This window comes from Electrophorus electricus, chromosome 22 (assembly GCF_013358815.1).
Source record: "Electrophorus electricus isolate fEleEle1 chromosome 22, fEleEle1.pri, whole genome shotgun sequence".
Lineage (NCBI taxonomy): Eukaryota > Metazoa > Chordata > Actinopteri > Gymnotiformes > Gymnotidae > Electrophorus > Electrophorus electricus.
The window spans coordinates 9,530,713-9,547,129 of record NC_049556.1 but is presented as its reverse complement, the minus strand read 5'-3'; the positions used below and the strand labels follow the sequence as shown (position 1 = coordinate 9,547,129).

General features: G+C 48.3%; 1 protein-coding gene across 1 annotated transcript; it reads left to right on the top strand.

Annotated features, from left to right (window-relative positions):
* The first annotated feature begins 2,909 nt into the window (after positions 1 to 2,909).
* Positions 2,910 to 15,479, top strand: lima1a (LIM domain and actin binding 1a). Its single transcript, XM_026998775.2, has 11 exons — positions 2,910 to 3,221; positions 4,874 to 5,016; positions 6,668 to 6,710; positions 8,400 to 8,702; positions 12,014 to 12,077; positions 12,323 to 12,417; positions 12,739 to 12,813; positions 12,919 to 12,970; positions 13,176 to 13,228; positions 13,355 to 13,488; positions 13,678 to 15,479. Exons 2-11 carry the CDS (start codon positions 4,895 to 4,897, stop codon positions 14,645 to 14,647), a joined length of 1,911 nt encoding a protein of 636 aa, XP_026854576.2. The 5' UTR covers positions 2,910 to 3,221; positions 4,874 to 4,894; the 3' UTR covers positions 14,648 to 15,479.
* The last annotated feature ends 938 nt before the right edge of the window (positions 15,480 to 16,417 follow it).

The following is a 16,417-nucleotide window of genomic DNA, read 5'->3' as shown; positions in this document are numbered from 1 at the left end:
GCTGACCCTGTAGATTACTGTCCTGTTGATTGTCAGTCAATGCAACAATGTATATCAAACTTTTGACTTGCACCCACTGCTTCTACTTTGCCAGTGCAGTTTGTCTGTGTTTGGTATATATTTTTAAGATTTTTATGATTCTCCCCTTCTACACATTCACTGGAAAAAGTCAAATGTGACATCCCTATTATTTATGCTTCCCCCTGCATACCGTGAGTGTTGTTTGAATAAAGCATTTATTTATCAAGTTTATATTTTGGCTTGCATTAATTTATAAAAGCACAATGAGTAAAAGTAGGCCTCTTCAACCAGTAAATCAGTAAAAGGATGTAATTGAAATATGCAGTTGTAGATAATAAACTCACAGGCTCTCATGTGGTGTTGTGGGACTGATTCAGCAATACCTGAATGGAGCTGTAAGTACATGGGGCTCCAAATGCAGGCCTATTGTGCTAAAGGTTCAGGTATCTACCCAGCTGTTACTTGAAAAATGACGGAAAGCCACTCTGGAATTCACCACTGTTGCAGTAGAGACTGCAAGTGTTGTGTAAGTGTAAGTGTTGTGCTCAGTTTCACGGAAGTTGATCGTCAAGCACAAGACGGCTTCTCAGTTAAACTAGTGCACTGTAGCCCTGTATCCCCCACTTCACCTTTATCCTTGTCACATTATCCTTGCTCAAGCATGCCCTGTGCCACTCACGTGGTGTTCAAAACAGCTGGCTTTAGTCACGGCTCTTGTGCCAGTCCCACGGAACGGCCTGCATGTGTCTGAGACGCTTTATTAGCCTCACGGCTGTCTGATGACTAAGGGCTGGCTCATTCCAGAAACACAGAGAGGCAAGCAAACCCATGACTTCTGCATGAAGAGTTAAGATTCATATCGCATTTTCATTCGACCCGAGCACTTACCGAGCTGATTTCGTGGGTAGCTGGCTACTGAGGATGCTTTAGTAGTTCCCATGTACCTAAGACATCAGAATGTACCAACAATGCCAGATCCAGCCCAAAATAAAGCCACAGAGTATATTTCACACGCAGTGTACACATGAGGGAATAATGGTGAATGTTTTCTACACACTGCTCTGGCCCACAGTAACACGGCGTTATGGGAGTCTGCTGGCTGGACAAAATCTATGTGGGAAATCCCCTTTGTATCAGGAGCCATCAAAGAGTTAATTAGAGTTAATTAGAGTTGGCCATAATTACAATCCCTGATGAATCATTTAAACATAGCTGTGTAAATATTTGTATATTTGCTTGTTGAAGTGAACTAGAGACTTCCCCTTCTGTTTCCTTTCTCCTTTCTGTAGACTGTCCAAGTGAAGTCAACTGTACAGTAGGACTGCCCAAGTTCGATGAGTTAAAAAAAAAGCATAGTTGCACAAGAGAATTTAAGAGAAGTCAAGCTGTTTCCGTTTGCTCAGGCCCGAGGATACTTAACCAGTACCAAGTGCTTGCTTCCAGGTTAGCATGTGTACAGTCATGGCCAAAAGTTTTGACCCTTCTTTTCTAAGACTATTGCAATTTGCTTTGGCATGCTGGAAATAAGCTTCTGGGCAAAATCTTGATGGGCAACCCATTTTTGCCTGATCAGTGCTTGGAGTTGATCAGTTTTTATGTTTTTGTTTGTCCACCCTCTTTTTGAGGATTGACCACAGGTTCTCAATGGGATTGAGATCTGGGGCGTTTTCTGGCCATGGACCCAAAATTTAAATGTTTTGTTCACCGAGCCACTTGGTTATCACTTTTGCCTTGTGACGTGGTGCTCCATCATGATGGAAAAAGTTATTTTAAAGTTAAAGACAAAGTTATTTCGAAAGATAAATGATTGTCTGGAGAAGAAAAGGTGAGCACTACCATGAGTCCTGTGTCATGCCAACAGTGAGGCATCCTGAGACCATTCATGTGTGGGGTTGCTTCTCATCCAAGGGAGGGGGCTTGCTCAAACCTTTGCCTAAGAACACTGCCATGAATAAGGAATGGTATCAAAACATCCTCCAAGAGCAACTTCTTCCAGTGATCCAGGAGCAATTTGGTGATGAACAATGCTTTTCCCAGCATGACGGAGCACTACGTCACAAGGCATGCCAAGGCGAATTGCAAAAGTCTTGTCAATAAAAAGTTTTAAAAACTTATGAAATGCTTATAATTGTACTTCACTATAACCATATAAACATCTAAAACAAAACTGATGCAGTAAACTTTGTGAAAACCAAAATTTGTGTCAGTCCCAAAATTTTTGTTCACGGCTGTATTTATTTTTAAAAACTTCTTAATGATTTTTTCCCTATTTAATGCATGTACAGGCTGGTTCTAAAAAGACATCTCCTGGTTCTTGCACGGTGACACTGAAGGCATCTGAGGTGTCTCGTATGCCGTAGGTGGCGGTGCTTTTCCCACATGCCCCCTCCCAAGAAAATCCAGCAGTGAACCCGAGCCATGGAGATTCAATCCCACCAAAGCATCCATGTGACTAGGATTAAGGTGACAAACCTTCACAGAGACAGCGGTCTCTAAACAGGTCACCACCAGATGATACGCCTTGGGGCGTATTCTGATTAATGCATGTCAGAACATTTTGCAACATTTAAAAGCATTACAAAACCCTTGTGCAATTTAATGAAAACCTGGGGACACTGGCTAAATGACCATTCTTTGCTACTCGTTTGTTCTGCGCTTTGATTTGATTTCTTGTGCCAGACACAAATCCTAGAGGGGAAAAAAAGCTTCATGTATTTTTGTTTTCTTATAGATAAAGCTATAAGGATTTATAAAAGGATTTCCTGAAAAAAAAAATTGTCCAGCACAAAGTGGAAACTATCACTTTCATCATGATCATGGAGTTTACGGTCTCACTGGAAATGGGTGGAGACTGAACACTCTTCCAGGAACTGTGAGGGGCATTCCCATTCACTTCAGTGTTGAATCACCCTAATCCAAACAACAGTGCTAAATGAGATGGGGAAATGATATGTGGGTTAAATGGGTGGAGCCTTACCTGCTAGGTAAATGAGAGAGCTTTGTTCTGATTGGTTAAGGACCCAGTGCTCTCCCACCCGTTGGACAGAAACAGTGTGTAAAGGTCAAGAGTTGCTCAGAGCGCACAGGCAACAGGAGAAGACAAGAGCAGCTTACATTCAGCAGAAGAGCAGAAGAGCAGGATAAAGGCTTCAAACCTCTTACTGCAAGAGCAGGATTAATTAGACACACACTTAATCACGGTAAGTGGTTGCTTCTTTGTTTTGAGTGAATCATTGTTTTGAGGTGTAGTCAGTAGTCTGGAACACTGCACTGGTAGTTTAGTTTAGAAAGTTGGTGAATTTTAGTTACCTGAGTTTGGAGCAGGCTAATGTTAATTTAATGTGAATTTGTTTAGAAACACTTTGGCTTTTTGCTTATTTGAAGCATGTTTAGCTGCTGCTCGCAGGTTGTACTTAGATTTTTTAGAGCATATGTCCTTTACTTTTACTCTTTTGGCATGAAACGATTTTATATTTGGATCACCAGCAAAAGATTCTCGTTTTTTTTGTTTTTTTCTTACATCTCTGAAAGTTCAGATTCCCCAGCATGTCATCGTTTTAAACTGTAGTATCATGAAAGTCCAGAAAACTTGAGTTCTGTGTGGCTGGAAGAGATAAAGTAGCAGCAGGGCTCGGTCCTGAACATGTCTGCTTTGGCATGTGCAGCTGTGTCCTCATGCCTGGCTTTGAGAGTGGGGGAGGAAGGCAGGGTGAGTCTTCCTCTGGCAGCTCGGCAGTCGCCTCGCTTGGTGTGCCGAAGTCTTGAGAAGGCTGCCTCGGATCCTGTCTCTCAGACGTAATTTTACAGTCTGAGTTTCTCCTCTGTGAACCAGATGCGTTTCCTCAGCTGTGAAGCTCCACGAGTCGGCGAGACCGAACACCAACGCGTCTGTCCGCGTCTGGGAAACCCCCTTTGCGGGTTTTTAATGGCCCGAGATGCTGACCTTTTGACCTCACAGAGGAAGGCAGGAAGTGAATCACATCCTATGAAATGGGGGAATGAGGAACTCACGGCTTTTCCACATTGCCGCATCTGTGTGTGCCAGGCGGTTCTGGCTTACTCCTCTCCCTTCACTCCCTCAACGCCTCCTCCTATCACCTCCTTCCCTAAGTCTTGTCCCCTGTGAGCAGCAAATGAAGACCATGACGGGGAATAGTGATGGCAATGGAGCCACTTCTGCTTTCCTTGGATCAGTGAAGTGCTGAGGCAGCAACTAGAACGGAAAAGGGTGGGAGTGATGTGACCTCATGACAACCCTCTGGGCCTGTGAGTCACGTGTTCGCAAGTGATGGATGTGGCGATGAGCTCAGCGTTGACTGTGTGAGGCTTGTCGCTGTGTTGGGGCTTGTTGTGCGACTGTTGGTGACCCCATTCCCCACAACAAGTCTTCAGTGCACACGGCACTAGTGAGTTTAGCATGAGTCTTTGAAATTGGGCCAAAATTTTAATAATATCTGTATGGACCGTTTGTGTAAAACTGACCTACAGGAAATAAACCATAAAGGAGGTTTTTCACACTCCCTGCCAGACAGCTAGACGGTCTCGTCTGAGATGAGTTGGTGTGCGATGTTGCATGCTCGTGCAGGTCGAACACGCCACCGGGGGGGCAGCGTGGGATGATGTGCAGTGACATACAAATGACAGCCAACTGACTCCGGTGTAAATCATAACTCCTTCTCAGATGAACAGCTGGTGTCTGGAGCTCCCTGAGAACCCGTCCTTTGTAGAAAGGATTTACTTTCATGGGTTCCTATCTGTCAAACTCTCTTACCTTGATCTAAAACAAACTTTTTCCAACAAAATATATTTAACCTTTATTTCATGTAATTGTCTTCTGTTGTCTTTCTTACAGCTTCCAGCCTAAGGAGCAGAGATGGCCGTCAGCTCGTTCGACAGAAGACAGTGGGCCTCCCAGTCCTTGCGTGTCACGGCCAAAGAGCTCTCCATGGTGGGCGCACGGGGCAAGAATGCAGCCATAGCTGAGCGCTTTTCAAAGTATGTACATGCCTCCTAGTCTGCTCCCATGCAGTCGATCAGGCAGTGGGCCCCTCCCACGCACTGCAACCCCCCCCCCCCCCGCCTCGCTGACTCTCTCCCACGCACTGCCCCGCCTCGTCAGCCTGGCCAGGCGTGCTCCCTTTCCACTTTTGCTTATGCTGATCCGTCTTGCGTCATCCTGCTCTTCACCCTTCTTGGTGTCTCTGCAAAGTGTACATTTTGAAAATGGCCTTCAAAGTCCTCATAACTCCTCATGCTGTGGCTGGAGCCCCCACACACACCTCAAAAAGCTCTGAACAAACATAGTCTGAATTTCAGTCTGGTTTCATTATTGCATTTTCTTTCCATTTGTTTGGTGCATCAACTTCGGTTTCCTGCGCGAGTCTGCGGCACAAGCTGAATTCTGCCTTTGCACGCCGACACCGGGTCGGCTCTCTCTGCCTAAATCCTCATCTCGCCCCTTATCTCAGAAGGCATCAAAACTGGTCTCGGATCAGTGTTAAAGAGGTGCTCCTCTGGTGGGTTGGCCTCATCCGTCTTCCTTTCCCTGGATTTCTGATGCGTTCCCCAGTCTCCTGCAGCTGCTGGAGAGCTGGGATCGTATATCACTCTCTCCAACGACCACGCTGCACACAGCCAGCTGGAGCACACAGCTGGCTGGAGCAGCCAAGCTCCAGGAAGTCGCAGCAAATGTCTTACAATTGCAAGTCTTTACTACCTGCCATTGCCCACCCTGTCCCATTACATACTGACTGGTTTGGGGTTGTTTATGGATGCGTTGTAGATCCAGTGCTGGACTTAAAGTGGGCCATTGACCTTTTTGTTTTGGTGTATACACAGGCCTAAAAACCAGACTAACCTGGGCCTGAACACCAGCTTGAAGCAGCACTAATATGTCGGTGCTAATCTTACCCTCCTTCAAACCTGATGAGTTTACCATAACATCACAGACTTGCTCCTCTTCTAGTTTTGCGGTTCGTATCAAGTGCAGTGACGTCAGTTTACTTGAACCTAAAAGTCGTCCAGTTGCTTCAGTGTTCGCGTTTTGTAGCCACCCGCTGAGCTTTTCCTCAGCAGAGGTCAGCAGAGGTTGTGTTCCAAATCTGCCCCCCCACCCCACCCCCACCTATTTTTGGCACTGCAATCATTTTTCACAAGAGGGGTGTGTATATATGTGTGTATGTGTGTATGTATGTATGTATGTCTCACACACACATACACAATCCTAATGAAACAGCACAGATAAGAGTCTGATTACACGCATGAAAACATTTTTATTTCATTTCTTTTATGACCCATTTATTTCTTTCAGAATAAAAGTTCTTAAAATCCACGCAAGTTTTCGAATCTGTGGGTAGTGCCTTCCATAGTGTAATGGCTCTGAATGGGAAAGCAGACTGTGCAGAAGTGGTAGCTTGTATAGGAATGTTCCACAGTTCCCGGAGGACACACTTTTTGTAGTTCTGCTCTGATTCTCAGAGTGAAGGAGCTCTTCAAGCATTCGGGTGCAGTTTTATAGAACATCATAAACACCCAGATGGTCATTCGGATAAATAATTAGGTGTTCAATATTCAACACGTTGTATTTTGGGGAGCATTTTTTCCGGTTTCCGTTCTAACCAAATACTACCTGACTTCCTCTCTACAGATACCAGAAAGCAGCAGAAGAGATCAACTCAGACAAGAAAAACGTGAGTGTGTGATTTTATTATTTTTTTAAACTGTTGATTTTTAGAATGGAAATATTCTTGGACCTGGCCTGCAGTGAAACTCCTCTGGGGTTTAGAGTTTCAGTGAAGGATTTGAATTCCCAGGAGGACGTGCCCAGCAGCATAAACCACTCTTTGTTTTGCTCTCAAATGTGCATCAGTGTTCAAATATAAGCTCTGCGCACCCAGCGCATCACTTACTGGAGACAGAGCCCTGCACATCGACGCTTTTCAGGGTTTACAATCTTGTTGCTGTGAGACAGGTTTCAAAAGCTGGTTCTCGCACAAAGCCACAGACAGACAGACGGACGTACTCGCCCTCGATCATGTTCTTTCCTACTGCCCACTGCGTTTAGTGGCTGGTCAGCCTCCGTAATCTGCGGGAGAGTCCCTCTGGACTCTACCGTCTCTAGTTGTACCATGCGCTGCACGTTGATCTGATGGCGCGGTAAACACAGCTGAAGGATGGAAACCGATCAGAGGACATGTGTGGGCCACAGGGTCTGTGGTGAGCTTGAGGAAAGGGCTGTGGGATGGGGGTGGGGGTCAGAGGACGGAGCAGCGGTGGGCGTAGGCAGGCAAGGAGGACTGAGACTGGAGTTTGCGAAGCCGCCTGCGGCTCCGGTTCCTGCGGCTGAGTCCGTGCTCTGGGGTCCTTGTTCGTTGTATCACGAGACGGTACTTCTGATTTTAACGTCCGGCGTTTCGGTGGGTGGAACTTGCTCGGTGGGGGGGTAAACAGATGAGCACTGCGCCAAGTTCACGTCACGCCTGTGGCAGCCTCGCCTGGTGTTTGGACGGGGGATGGGGAGGTCTGGATGTTGGCATGTGAGGTCAAGCAGCGGACCAGCGAACGGCGGTTTTCCTTCTGTGTGAAGTCCGCGATGCTGGTGTTCCTCAGCAAAACAAAACGGGTCATATTACGAAACCCTTTCATAGTTTAGCAGTGCACCACAGACAGTCAGGCTGTTCCTCTAGCGGAAGTCAGAGGCTGCTACGCCAGTCTGCTTGGCGTACAGGGCAGATCGCGTGTCTAGCCTGCTCCGACTCAGATTCTCAGGCTAAGGGCTGGGATCCGGTCAGGATTGGCTTCAGCGGAGACCTGCGGATCAGCTGCTGACGCTTGAGCACTGAAATGGCGTGGCGGGTTTTCATTATGTCTGGGTGAGATGTTTAAATGTGACATTTGACTTCATGTCCATGACAGGTATTGACTGAACACGTAGCAAGCTGCCAAAATCGAAGTGTTAAAGCTTTCACTTTAGGCTTGGTTCTCCTCTGCTTTTCAAAGCCTCTCCTTTTCCCCTCCCTCTCTGTGCTCCACCTTCCTCTCTCCCTTGTTCTCCGGTGTCACGGGTGGGTAGGCGTGGTCAGGGGGGGAGTGCTCTAGCTCTCCCTGCTGGTTTCTAACACGTACATCCAAGTCTTCTCCTCTTCCTTTCTAACAAAAGACTGAACTACTGAACTAACTTGCCTGCCATCCCACTGTTGAGTTCTGCTTAAGGGCTCTTAAATGTTTATCCATGCGTTGCTGCTTTAGGTGAGGTCTTTTTGGTGGGGGGGGGGCTGTCTGAACTATAACTTGTACATTTTGTCTTGCTGTTTAAAAGGCTTTGAGAAGTGTTTGCTGTCTGGCGAGGGTCGATAACGAGGCTCACTTTTTGCTTGCAGCCCACGGAGGGCGGCGCTCCTGCTCTGTGCTGTGGCAGCCTGAGCATCCTGAGGAGGCAGTGGGAGGCCCAGCATCCTCCCTCCCCCGACCGTGCGGCGCCGCTCAGACGCCAGGAGCGAGAGCCGGCCGCGCCCCCGTCGAGAGGGTCTGCCGAAGGGAACGGCAGGGTCTGCCGGGTGCCTCCCCGGAGCCCCAGGATGGAGACGCAGCAGATGCGGGGGGCAGAGGAGGTCGCGGAGGGCCCGCCCACCGACAAACCCGCCGTGCCTCTCATCAGCCTCAAAATGATGTTTGAGAGCAAGGTAAGAAAGACGCACATCCGCGTGGTCAGGGGGTCGTCTCGGCTGTGGCGAGTAGGTGTCGTCTGTCGCGCTCCTGCGTTTCCTCTACGTGTCGTTGAGTGGACGTGATTTAACAACAGGCAACTTTTCCTGCCCACTTAAAAACTACACTCACACCAAGAGAGAACTACACTCCCACCGAGAGAGGCATGGTTAGGAAATGATCAAAGGAATGTCTTCTGAAGAATACTGTTGTATGTTTAAGGGGGGGTGATAACTGGGCCATGCTGCGTGCATCGGGGTGTGTTTTGATACCACGATTCGGAAAACCTCCTTAAAAGTTCTGAAAGTGTCCTTGTGGAGGTTCAAGGGATATTAGAAGTTTGGTAGAGCATGCGACTGGTGTGGGACATTGTGAAGGCGTGAACACGCATTGAGCGTCTTCCCCACTGTGCTTCTGTTCTTGAAGAGGGAATGCACACTAATTTAGTTTTAAGTTCCTCATGCCACAGCGGCTGCTGGCAGCGGTTTGAAAACGGAAATGTTGCACTTGAGACATCCAAGATGGCTTGCAACGACTATCGGGCCTCAGTAAACAGGAGGCAATGAAACTCTCTGTACCATCAGCTCATAGCAGGACAGCGTGCAGAATATGTTGTCCTGCCCTACTGTGGGAAAGAGGAGGTCAACTTCCGTGTGTGGTATTCTTTTCTTCCACCCACTGTGTATTCTGAAATTGCTGCCAACTCTCTGAAGCCTTCTGAGCCGTAACTGCAGTTACGGCTGACGGCAACAACGATGCTTTGTGTTTCGGCCGCGGCGGGGAAGCGCGTGGTCATGTTTTAAAGGGAAGGGAGAGACGGAAGTGGGTGGGTAAGGGAGAAAAGGAGACGGGATGGAAGAGCGAAGGTCTCACGTACCGCCCCCACCTTGCCTTTGAGAGGTCAGGAGGCATGCATGCTCCAACAGGACGTGGGGTTTTTTTTGGGGGGGGGGGGGGGGCTGCTTTTCACCCCCAGCCTTGCAAGCCCTCTGCAGCACTCATCACCTGACCCGTGTTGGTGGGGAGCAGGCTTGCGTCAGCCGGCGGTGGCGGCAGGGTGTGGCATATGCCCACCCCCCGCCCCCCGGGGGTGATGTCATGGGATCAGGCAGGCGCACGATCAGTGTCCCCGGCGGTACGCACAGGACCGCCCACCCCACAGTTCACAATCTTCTCCTGCGCTAGCTACAGACAGGGCTGTGAGGTGAGGGACCGTGGAGGTGAAGCACTTTAATCTGTCCCACTCCCCGCCTCCCTCCGGGCTTCTGTTAGGGAGACAGATGGAAACCTGACTGGCGTGCTCGGCAGGACGGACCGGGTTGCTCAGAAGGGCTGTCGTTAAAGGGGAGTTCTGTCTGTGATTAGGTTCCAGCCATATGTTCTTTCTTGAAAGGGCTCACTGGGAGTTTACAGTTTCTCCTCGATGATTTCTTTCCTCGGGAGACTTCGGATGATTGAGATTTCAGATGAAGGTGAAGCTTTGACCAGGCCCCTGCTCTGATCAGACAAAGAGCCAAACCCGTCCCTGGGCTCCCGGGCTCCTTTCTAGAAGCGGGCGTGGCAGGCCTGCCTCACATGCTTTGTGTGTCGGATCAGCTCGAGGGGCCTTTTGTCTGCCACCAAAGCCCCTCCCCGCCGGCGCGAGCCCCGGCCTTTTGTGCTGTGCTTGCCTCCTGCTCCCGCCTCGAGCCCCCACACCACACACCCGGCGCTGGTCTCGCCGGCTCTGTGTGGGAATCGTAGCCAGCCGGGCCAGGCCTACAGTTGCCTCCCAGCCTCTCGGCTGATGGTTAATCCACCGCGGGGGTGGGATGGGACAGTTTTGACACCCCCCTTCCCTGTGTAAGTAAAGGCTGCACCAGCTGCTTCCCTGCAACCCCCCCCCCCAAAAAAAACCCCCAACCCCCTCCCATTGCTGCTGCCAGCCAAACCCAGACAAGCTCCTCATCTGTAATCTGGAGCTCTGAGTGCAGTCCTGTTCGGACAGACGCACACAGCTCTGTGCATCTCCAGGACACGGATTCACGCTGACGTCCTCTAATAGGTAAGGCGTACTCGTAGCTCTGGGGGGGGAGTTTTGGCTGAGTAACGCCTGGCCGAGGCCCGACTTGCTCGAGCAGGGCTCTTTTAGAGGTTTGCTGTCATTTTGGTTCAGATTTGCGGCTTTTCCTCATCAACAGTTGAGTTGGTGTTGCGGGTCAATGAAGGCTATTTAAGCAGTGCTTCTGCGCTACAGCAAGCTAGAAATACTATAGGCTAGTGGTGTACCGGATAATTTTGAATAATATGTCTTTGTGTTTGATTTAAAGTTTTCTTGTGGTGTGTAAGGCAGATGGAAAATTTCTAAGGTTGCGCCAATGGACAAACGAACACATCATAATTTTTAATTTTATTTCTACCTTTTGACACAGTTAGTTCCCACTGTAATGCTGCTCTCATGTGCTACCACTCCGAGAGGGCAAATAATCACTGTAAAGAATGAAAATGGCTTTTGCATCTTTTCTAAATCCTGCATGAAGCCCTATGGCTGAGTGCAGTGCAGGATGGAGCACAGTCATATAGCATTAGTGCATTTGCAATTGTTTGACGTCTCTCTCAGCAAAGGGGTTCGGCGGGGGGGGGGGGGGGTCCTGGGGTCCTGAGGAGACTACAGCGGGCTGCTTTTCAGTCTCCCCGCTGCAGGTCATGCGAGCGGCAGCTGGCATTTGAACAGAAACAGTAGAGTTCGCATCCATACTGCTACACTTAACAGATTCCCACGTAGGAGGCGCGCTTACCTTTGGCGTTCATCGCTTGGCTTGGCATCCTCCCGCCGTTCTCGCTTTTCATCTCTCGTGCCTTTGCGTTTCAAGCTGAAGGGACTGGACATGTTTTGTGGTGTGGCTGGACAACGACCTTTGCCCCATGCATCTGGCTCTCCAGAATTTGAATGGGTTATTCATGGCAGGACATCAGTAAAGGTCAGGAGGGCAGAGCCACGATCACTCCGCTGGTCCAGCCGTAGTGTCCCAAATGGTTTTGCCACTCAAACAAACCGAAATAACAAAAGGCACATTTGAATATTCATCATCTGTTCCTGCACGTGGAGCCAGTTTCCTGAAACGCAATAAATCCAGGTCATGCAGTAGCCTACAAAATCCTTCTTCTAAATTTCCATTAACTATCCTTAATTTGAGGATCAGACAGAATCTTACTTTCTATGTTCATAAATCTAAACAAATATAATGACCCCCGACCCTTGCCCTGTCCGTGATGGACTTTTGCTAATCCACCTTTGTTGTGTCTGCAGGTGTGTGGGGAGTCCTGTGAAACAGGAGGAAGTGGCCCTGAAAAAATGGAACTCGGAGACAAAGGTGCAGCAAAACAATGTGAACTGTTCAGTTTTGGTGTTGCAAGTTTCCTTGTGGCCAGTACAATTTTTCCAAGGGAGCAGCAGCAAGCCCAGATGCCGACTAATTGATCTAGTAAAGTGTTCGCAGTGGAAAACCATATTTCCCACTCGTGACCTGACGTGTGTGTGTGTGTGTGTGTGTGTGTGTGTGTGTGTGTGTGTGTCTGTCTGTCTCTGTCTCTGTCTGTCTGTCTGTCTCCCCCCCAGCGTTTGATGCGATCGTGGAAACGACTCCACTCAGGGACAGAATGGCCCTCTATCAGGCAGCTGTGTCTAAATTGGACGTCCCTTCCTCCAGCTTTGTGAGTGCCTGCCTATCCTCTTACCATCACGGTAACGTCACAACTACACAGCTCCTGTATGGTGTGATGATTATAATTATTATTATTTCACAAACGTATACGGCTGCAGCTCAGAACCACGTGCTCCCAAACAGGTGAGACGCTCTGACGATGTCTGAGTGTCCGTCGTCTGTCTAGTCAGAAGGGGGGCCAACGCACACTTGTGACTTCACGTCGGCCTGGGTCATTTTTAAGTGGAGCCTTTTTGTGGCAATTGGGACAGGCTTTCTATCAGTTCAAAGTAAAGGTGTGTGTGTGTCTGTTTGTGTGTGTCATTGTTAGAGTGACCTGGACATGGAGGTGCACGCCTCCAGCACCAGGCAGAAGGAGAATGTCCCTCCCACATCACCAGACACGGTACGTGTTCAGCAGACTTGTGCTTGATGGTTTTTTATATCTTTATTTTGGCCTGTAGGGGACGCTGTTGCTGCTTCACTTACTTTTCGTCTTTGTGCTCAACAGACCTCAGCCTATGAGCTCGACAGCATGAAGGAATCAGCCACAGACAGCAATGGTGAGCTAGGGCTCAGTATTCATTTATAGCCTATGGCAACTCTGTGTGAGGTGTGTCTGAAGTGTAAAACACCAATGTTGTGACTTTGGGGAAGCCTCTGCAACAGGAGTAGGGTTGCACAAGGACACTAAAACATAGTTTTAAGTACTCTGGCTCCCTCTAGTGTCCACAGTAGGCTATTGTTCCTTTTCTTCTCTCTGTCCAGGCTCCTGCGTGACTACTCCTGTTTCTGACCAAGCCCAGAGTAAGGCTTTCAAGGTAATCATTTATTTCAGTGATAACGTTCGAGATTTACTTAAACCTGCTTTTGCCAAGACGAGGTTGGCCAAGATTTTTTCTTTTTACTTAAGTAGTTTTAAGTCAAGCGTGTGTGTGTGTGTCTAGAAATTCTGTTTACCCGTGCGGGAGAGCTGCGTGATGTGCATGAAGACGGTCTATCCCCTGGAGAGGCTGGTGGCAAATCAGCAAATCTATCACAACTCTTGTTTCCGCTGTGTCCACTGCAACACCAAACTAAGGTGAGTGGAAGGAGAAACGTTTTGATTAAAATGATCAATTTTAAATTTAGTAGCTCCACGTCTCTTCATAGTTCTTTGTTATAATTTAAAGAAAGGTTGGTTTTCTTTTTAATGTGTGGCTCTGCACAATTTGTCCGGTGACGTACCATGTTTCTCTTTCATCCATGCCGCGCGCCCTCTGCTGGCCAGCTTGGTGAACTACGCTTCTCTAAACAGCAACATATATTGCAAGCCACATTTCTGCCAGTTGTTTAAGGCCAAGGGAAACTATGACGAGGGCTTCAGCCATCGTCCTCGTAAGGAGCTATGGGAGGCAGGAGGATTGGACGTAGAGGAACAGGTGAAGGAATTCCCTACAGAAAACTCTGCCAGTCCCACAGTGGAGGAATCGCCTTTAGAAAAGGTGAATGTCCTCACTGCCACTCTGGAGACACGGGCCCAGTCTGCGCCAGAGAGGCTGGAGAAACCTGTGGAGACCGGCCGGTTGAAGATCTCCTGGCCTCCGCAGACAGATGAAAGGGAGGAAGGTTTGCCTCAGGCCTGTGCAGCTGCTGATGGGGGCATCATCTGTCCTATTCGCCCAAAATGGCCACCAGAGGGCGACTCGGCCCCGTTCAGTGCAGAGAAAGCCGAGCTTTCTAGCATTCGCGGCAGTTCCTCCCTCAAGGAACGCAGCCGCCCCTTCTCAGGTGGTAGCTCCACCCCGCCTACCGTTCAGCCTGGTGAGACACGCCCTGCTCTGCTGAAGCCAGCGAAGGAAGAGGAGCCTTGGGGGGAAACTCCGCTGCCGCACCCGGCCCAGGTCACGCCCCTGCCGGCTGAAGACTCCGCGCAGGAGGAAGAGGAAGCGGAGTACGACCGCGAGCAGGTGGAAGAGGAGGAGCAAGTCGATGAGGAAAAGCTGGAGGGAGGAGAAGTCACCGAGAATAAAGGTGACTGTCAGGAAGAGGTAGAGCAAGCTTCTCTAACATACCAAAGCACCTCGCTGGACAACACGCCCCCCTCCTCCCCTCTCAGCGAGTCCGGCTCCGGCTCCGAGCAGCAGAAAAACTCTCAGGACGTGGGCTTCTGGGACGGAGAGGAGGACCAAGCCAACGACTCCATGGAGGACCTGATCAGGAGGAACCGGCTCTACTACGAGGAGGAGGAGGAAGACTGAGCGCCGTTGGCTCCTTGGTACCAACGAAAGAGCGAAACCAAGATAGCCAACATGAGGGATTTTCTGGCTGGTCTGATTAATGGCCTGATTAGTGCACATTGTCTTTAGTATGCACCCGTGTCACATGCCACATTTTGAGGCCTAGAGCTTTGTTTTGCGCTTGTGAAATTAAAAAGTCCACATCCAAAAGCTCATCCACAGAAACTGCACGGCCAAATAATAGTCATCATGTAAAATAGTGCTCAATTTCAAGAAATACTTCTGCATTTGATACTTTTTAAGAGTGTTTTTTATTTTCTACATTCTTTCTGCATATTTTTAAATGTCACCTTTTTAACAATCAGTATTGTACGAGATTTTATCATGTTACCTGTTAGGTTTTAGACGGTCTTAGTCCTCTGTAAAACGAGCGAGCAACAGACGCATGAAAAACAGCCAACAGTTTATACTTGTTGACATGATTCGAGGTGGGGGGCGGAGAACTTTTCGGAGTGGTCTTGTGTTTTCCATCAAGTCTCGTCACTTTGAAGTTATTAATTTGCTAGGGTCCGTTGCTTTTGCACAAATTTTATCAGTGGGAAAGAAGTAAACTGTCTGGCTGAGTTTTGTTCAGTTCATAGTTGCACAAGCGGTTTCACAAACGTAACGCAACAGTTTGCGAGCACCGCGCGTGCGTGTCATTCAATTGCTTGCTTGTCAACACCTTTCTTGCACCTCTGTATTTTAAATTATATTTCTTAAGAAGGGACCAGACTTCATGCGATGCCGTTGTTTGTTCAATAAATACATATTTAGTGAGTGCTGTTGTACGTGCTTGCCTTCGCGCGTTTGGGCGCAGACGCTTGCTCACGAGTGGCGAGAGACTTTTCAGGAACGCGGCGTTTCGGGGATGAGCGGAGCGTCATTCCTGAAATGCGCTCCGCTGAGCGCCCAATTTTCCTGTCTGCCGGTCCTGAAGAAGATAAATCTCATTCTTGGGGATGGGGGATGTAATTATGAAAAGGAATCTCACTGAAATGCCGGACCACAAAATTCGTATGGAAATAACTGTCTTTATTATTAAGTCGAGTCAATATGCTGGCACAGTGTATGCTACAATTAGGGCAAGATGCTAACATTTATAACAGGAGCAGAGCCCCCATAATGTGTGCATGTGTCATCAAATCAATCATCTGTCATTCGCCATGCAAGAGGCTGAGGTCTGTTCCGACCAAAACCTCTCACCACAAGCTCCGTCTCTGCAGCCAGCCTCATCATCGAGACCCAGGTCCCCCACTGACATAAACCCATTGCACTCTAACTATATGGCATATCTTTTATCTATTAGGAGCTCTACAATCAGGGCAAATGTCCTTGCATTAATTTTATTTATTTATTTATATATATATATATATATATATATATATATATATATATATATATATATATATATAAAATTTCCCCTACCATATTTTTCTAAATACTGTATTGTCTTTTCTGTTTTTATTCTGTTGCCTTGCGCCAGTTTCTCCGAGTCAAATTCCTTGTATGTGGAAACGTGACCAATACACGAATTCTGAGTCTGATACACACTGACCAGCCACATCCCAGGGCAGGAATTTAGAATATTTGCTTGGCCGTCTGCGTCCTGCATAAACGGAACTCACTGGAGGGTTTTGGTTTAGGCCTCCCATTTATAATGCCAATTGTGATGCATCCACCACTTTAAGCAACCTATAATAGGGAACCAGGCATCAGCATTTCCACATGCTTGTTGGCTAGAAGCTTTAG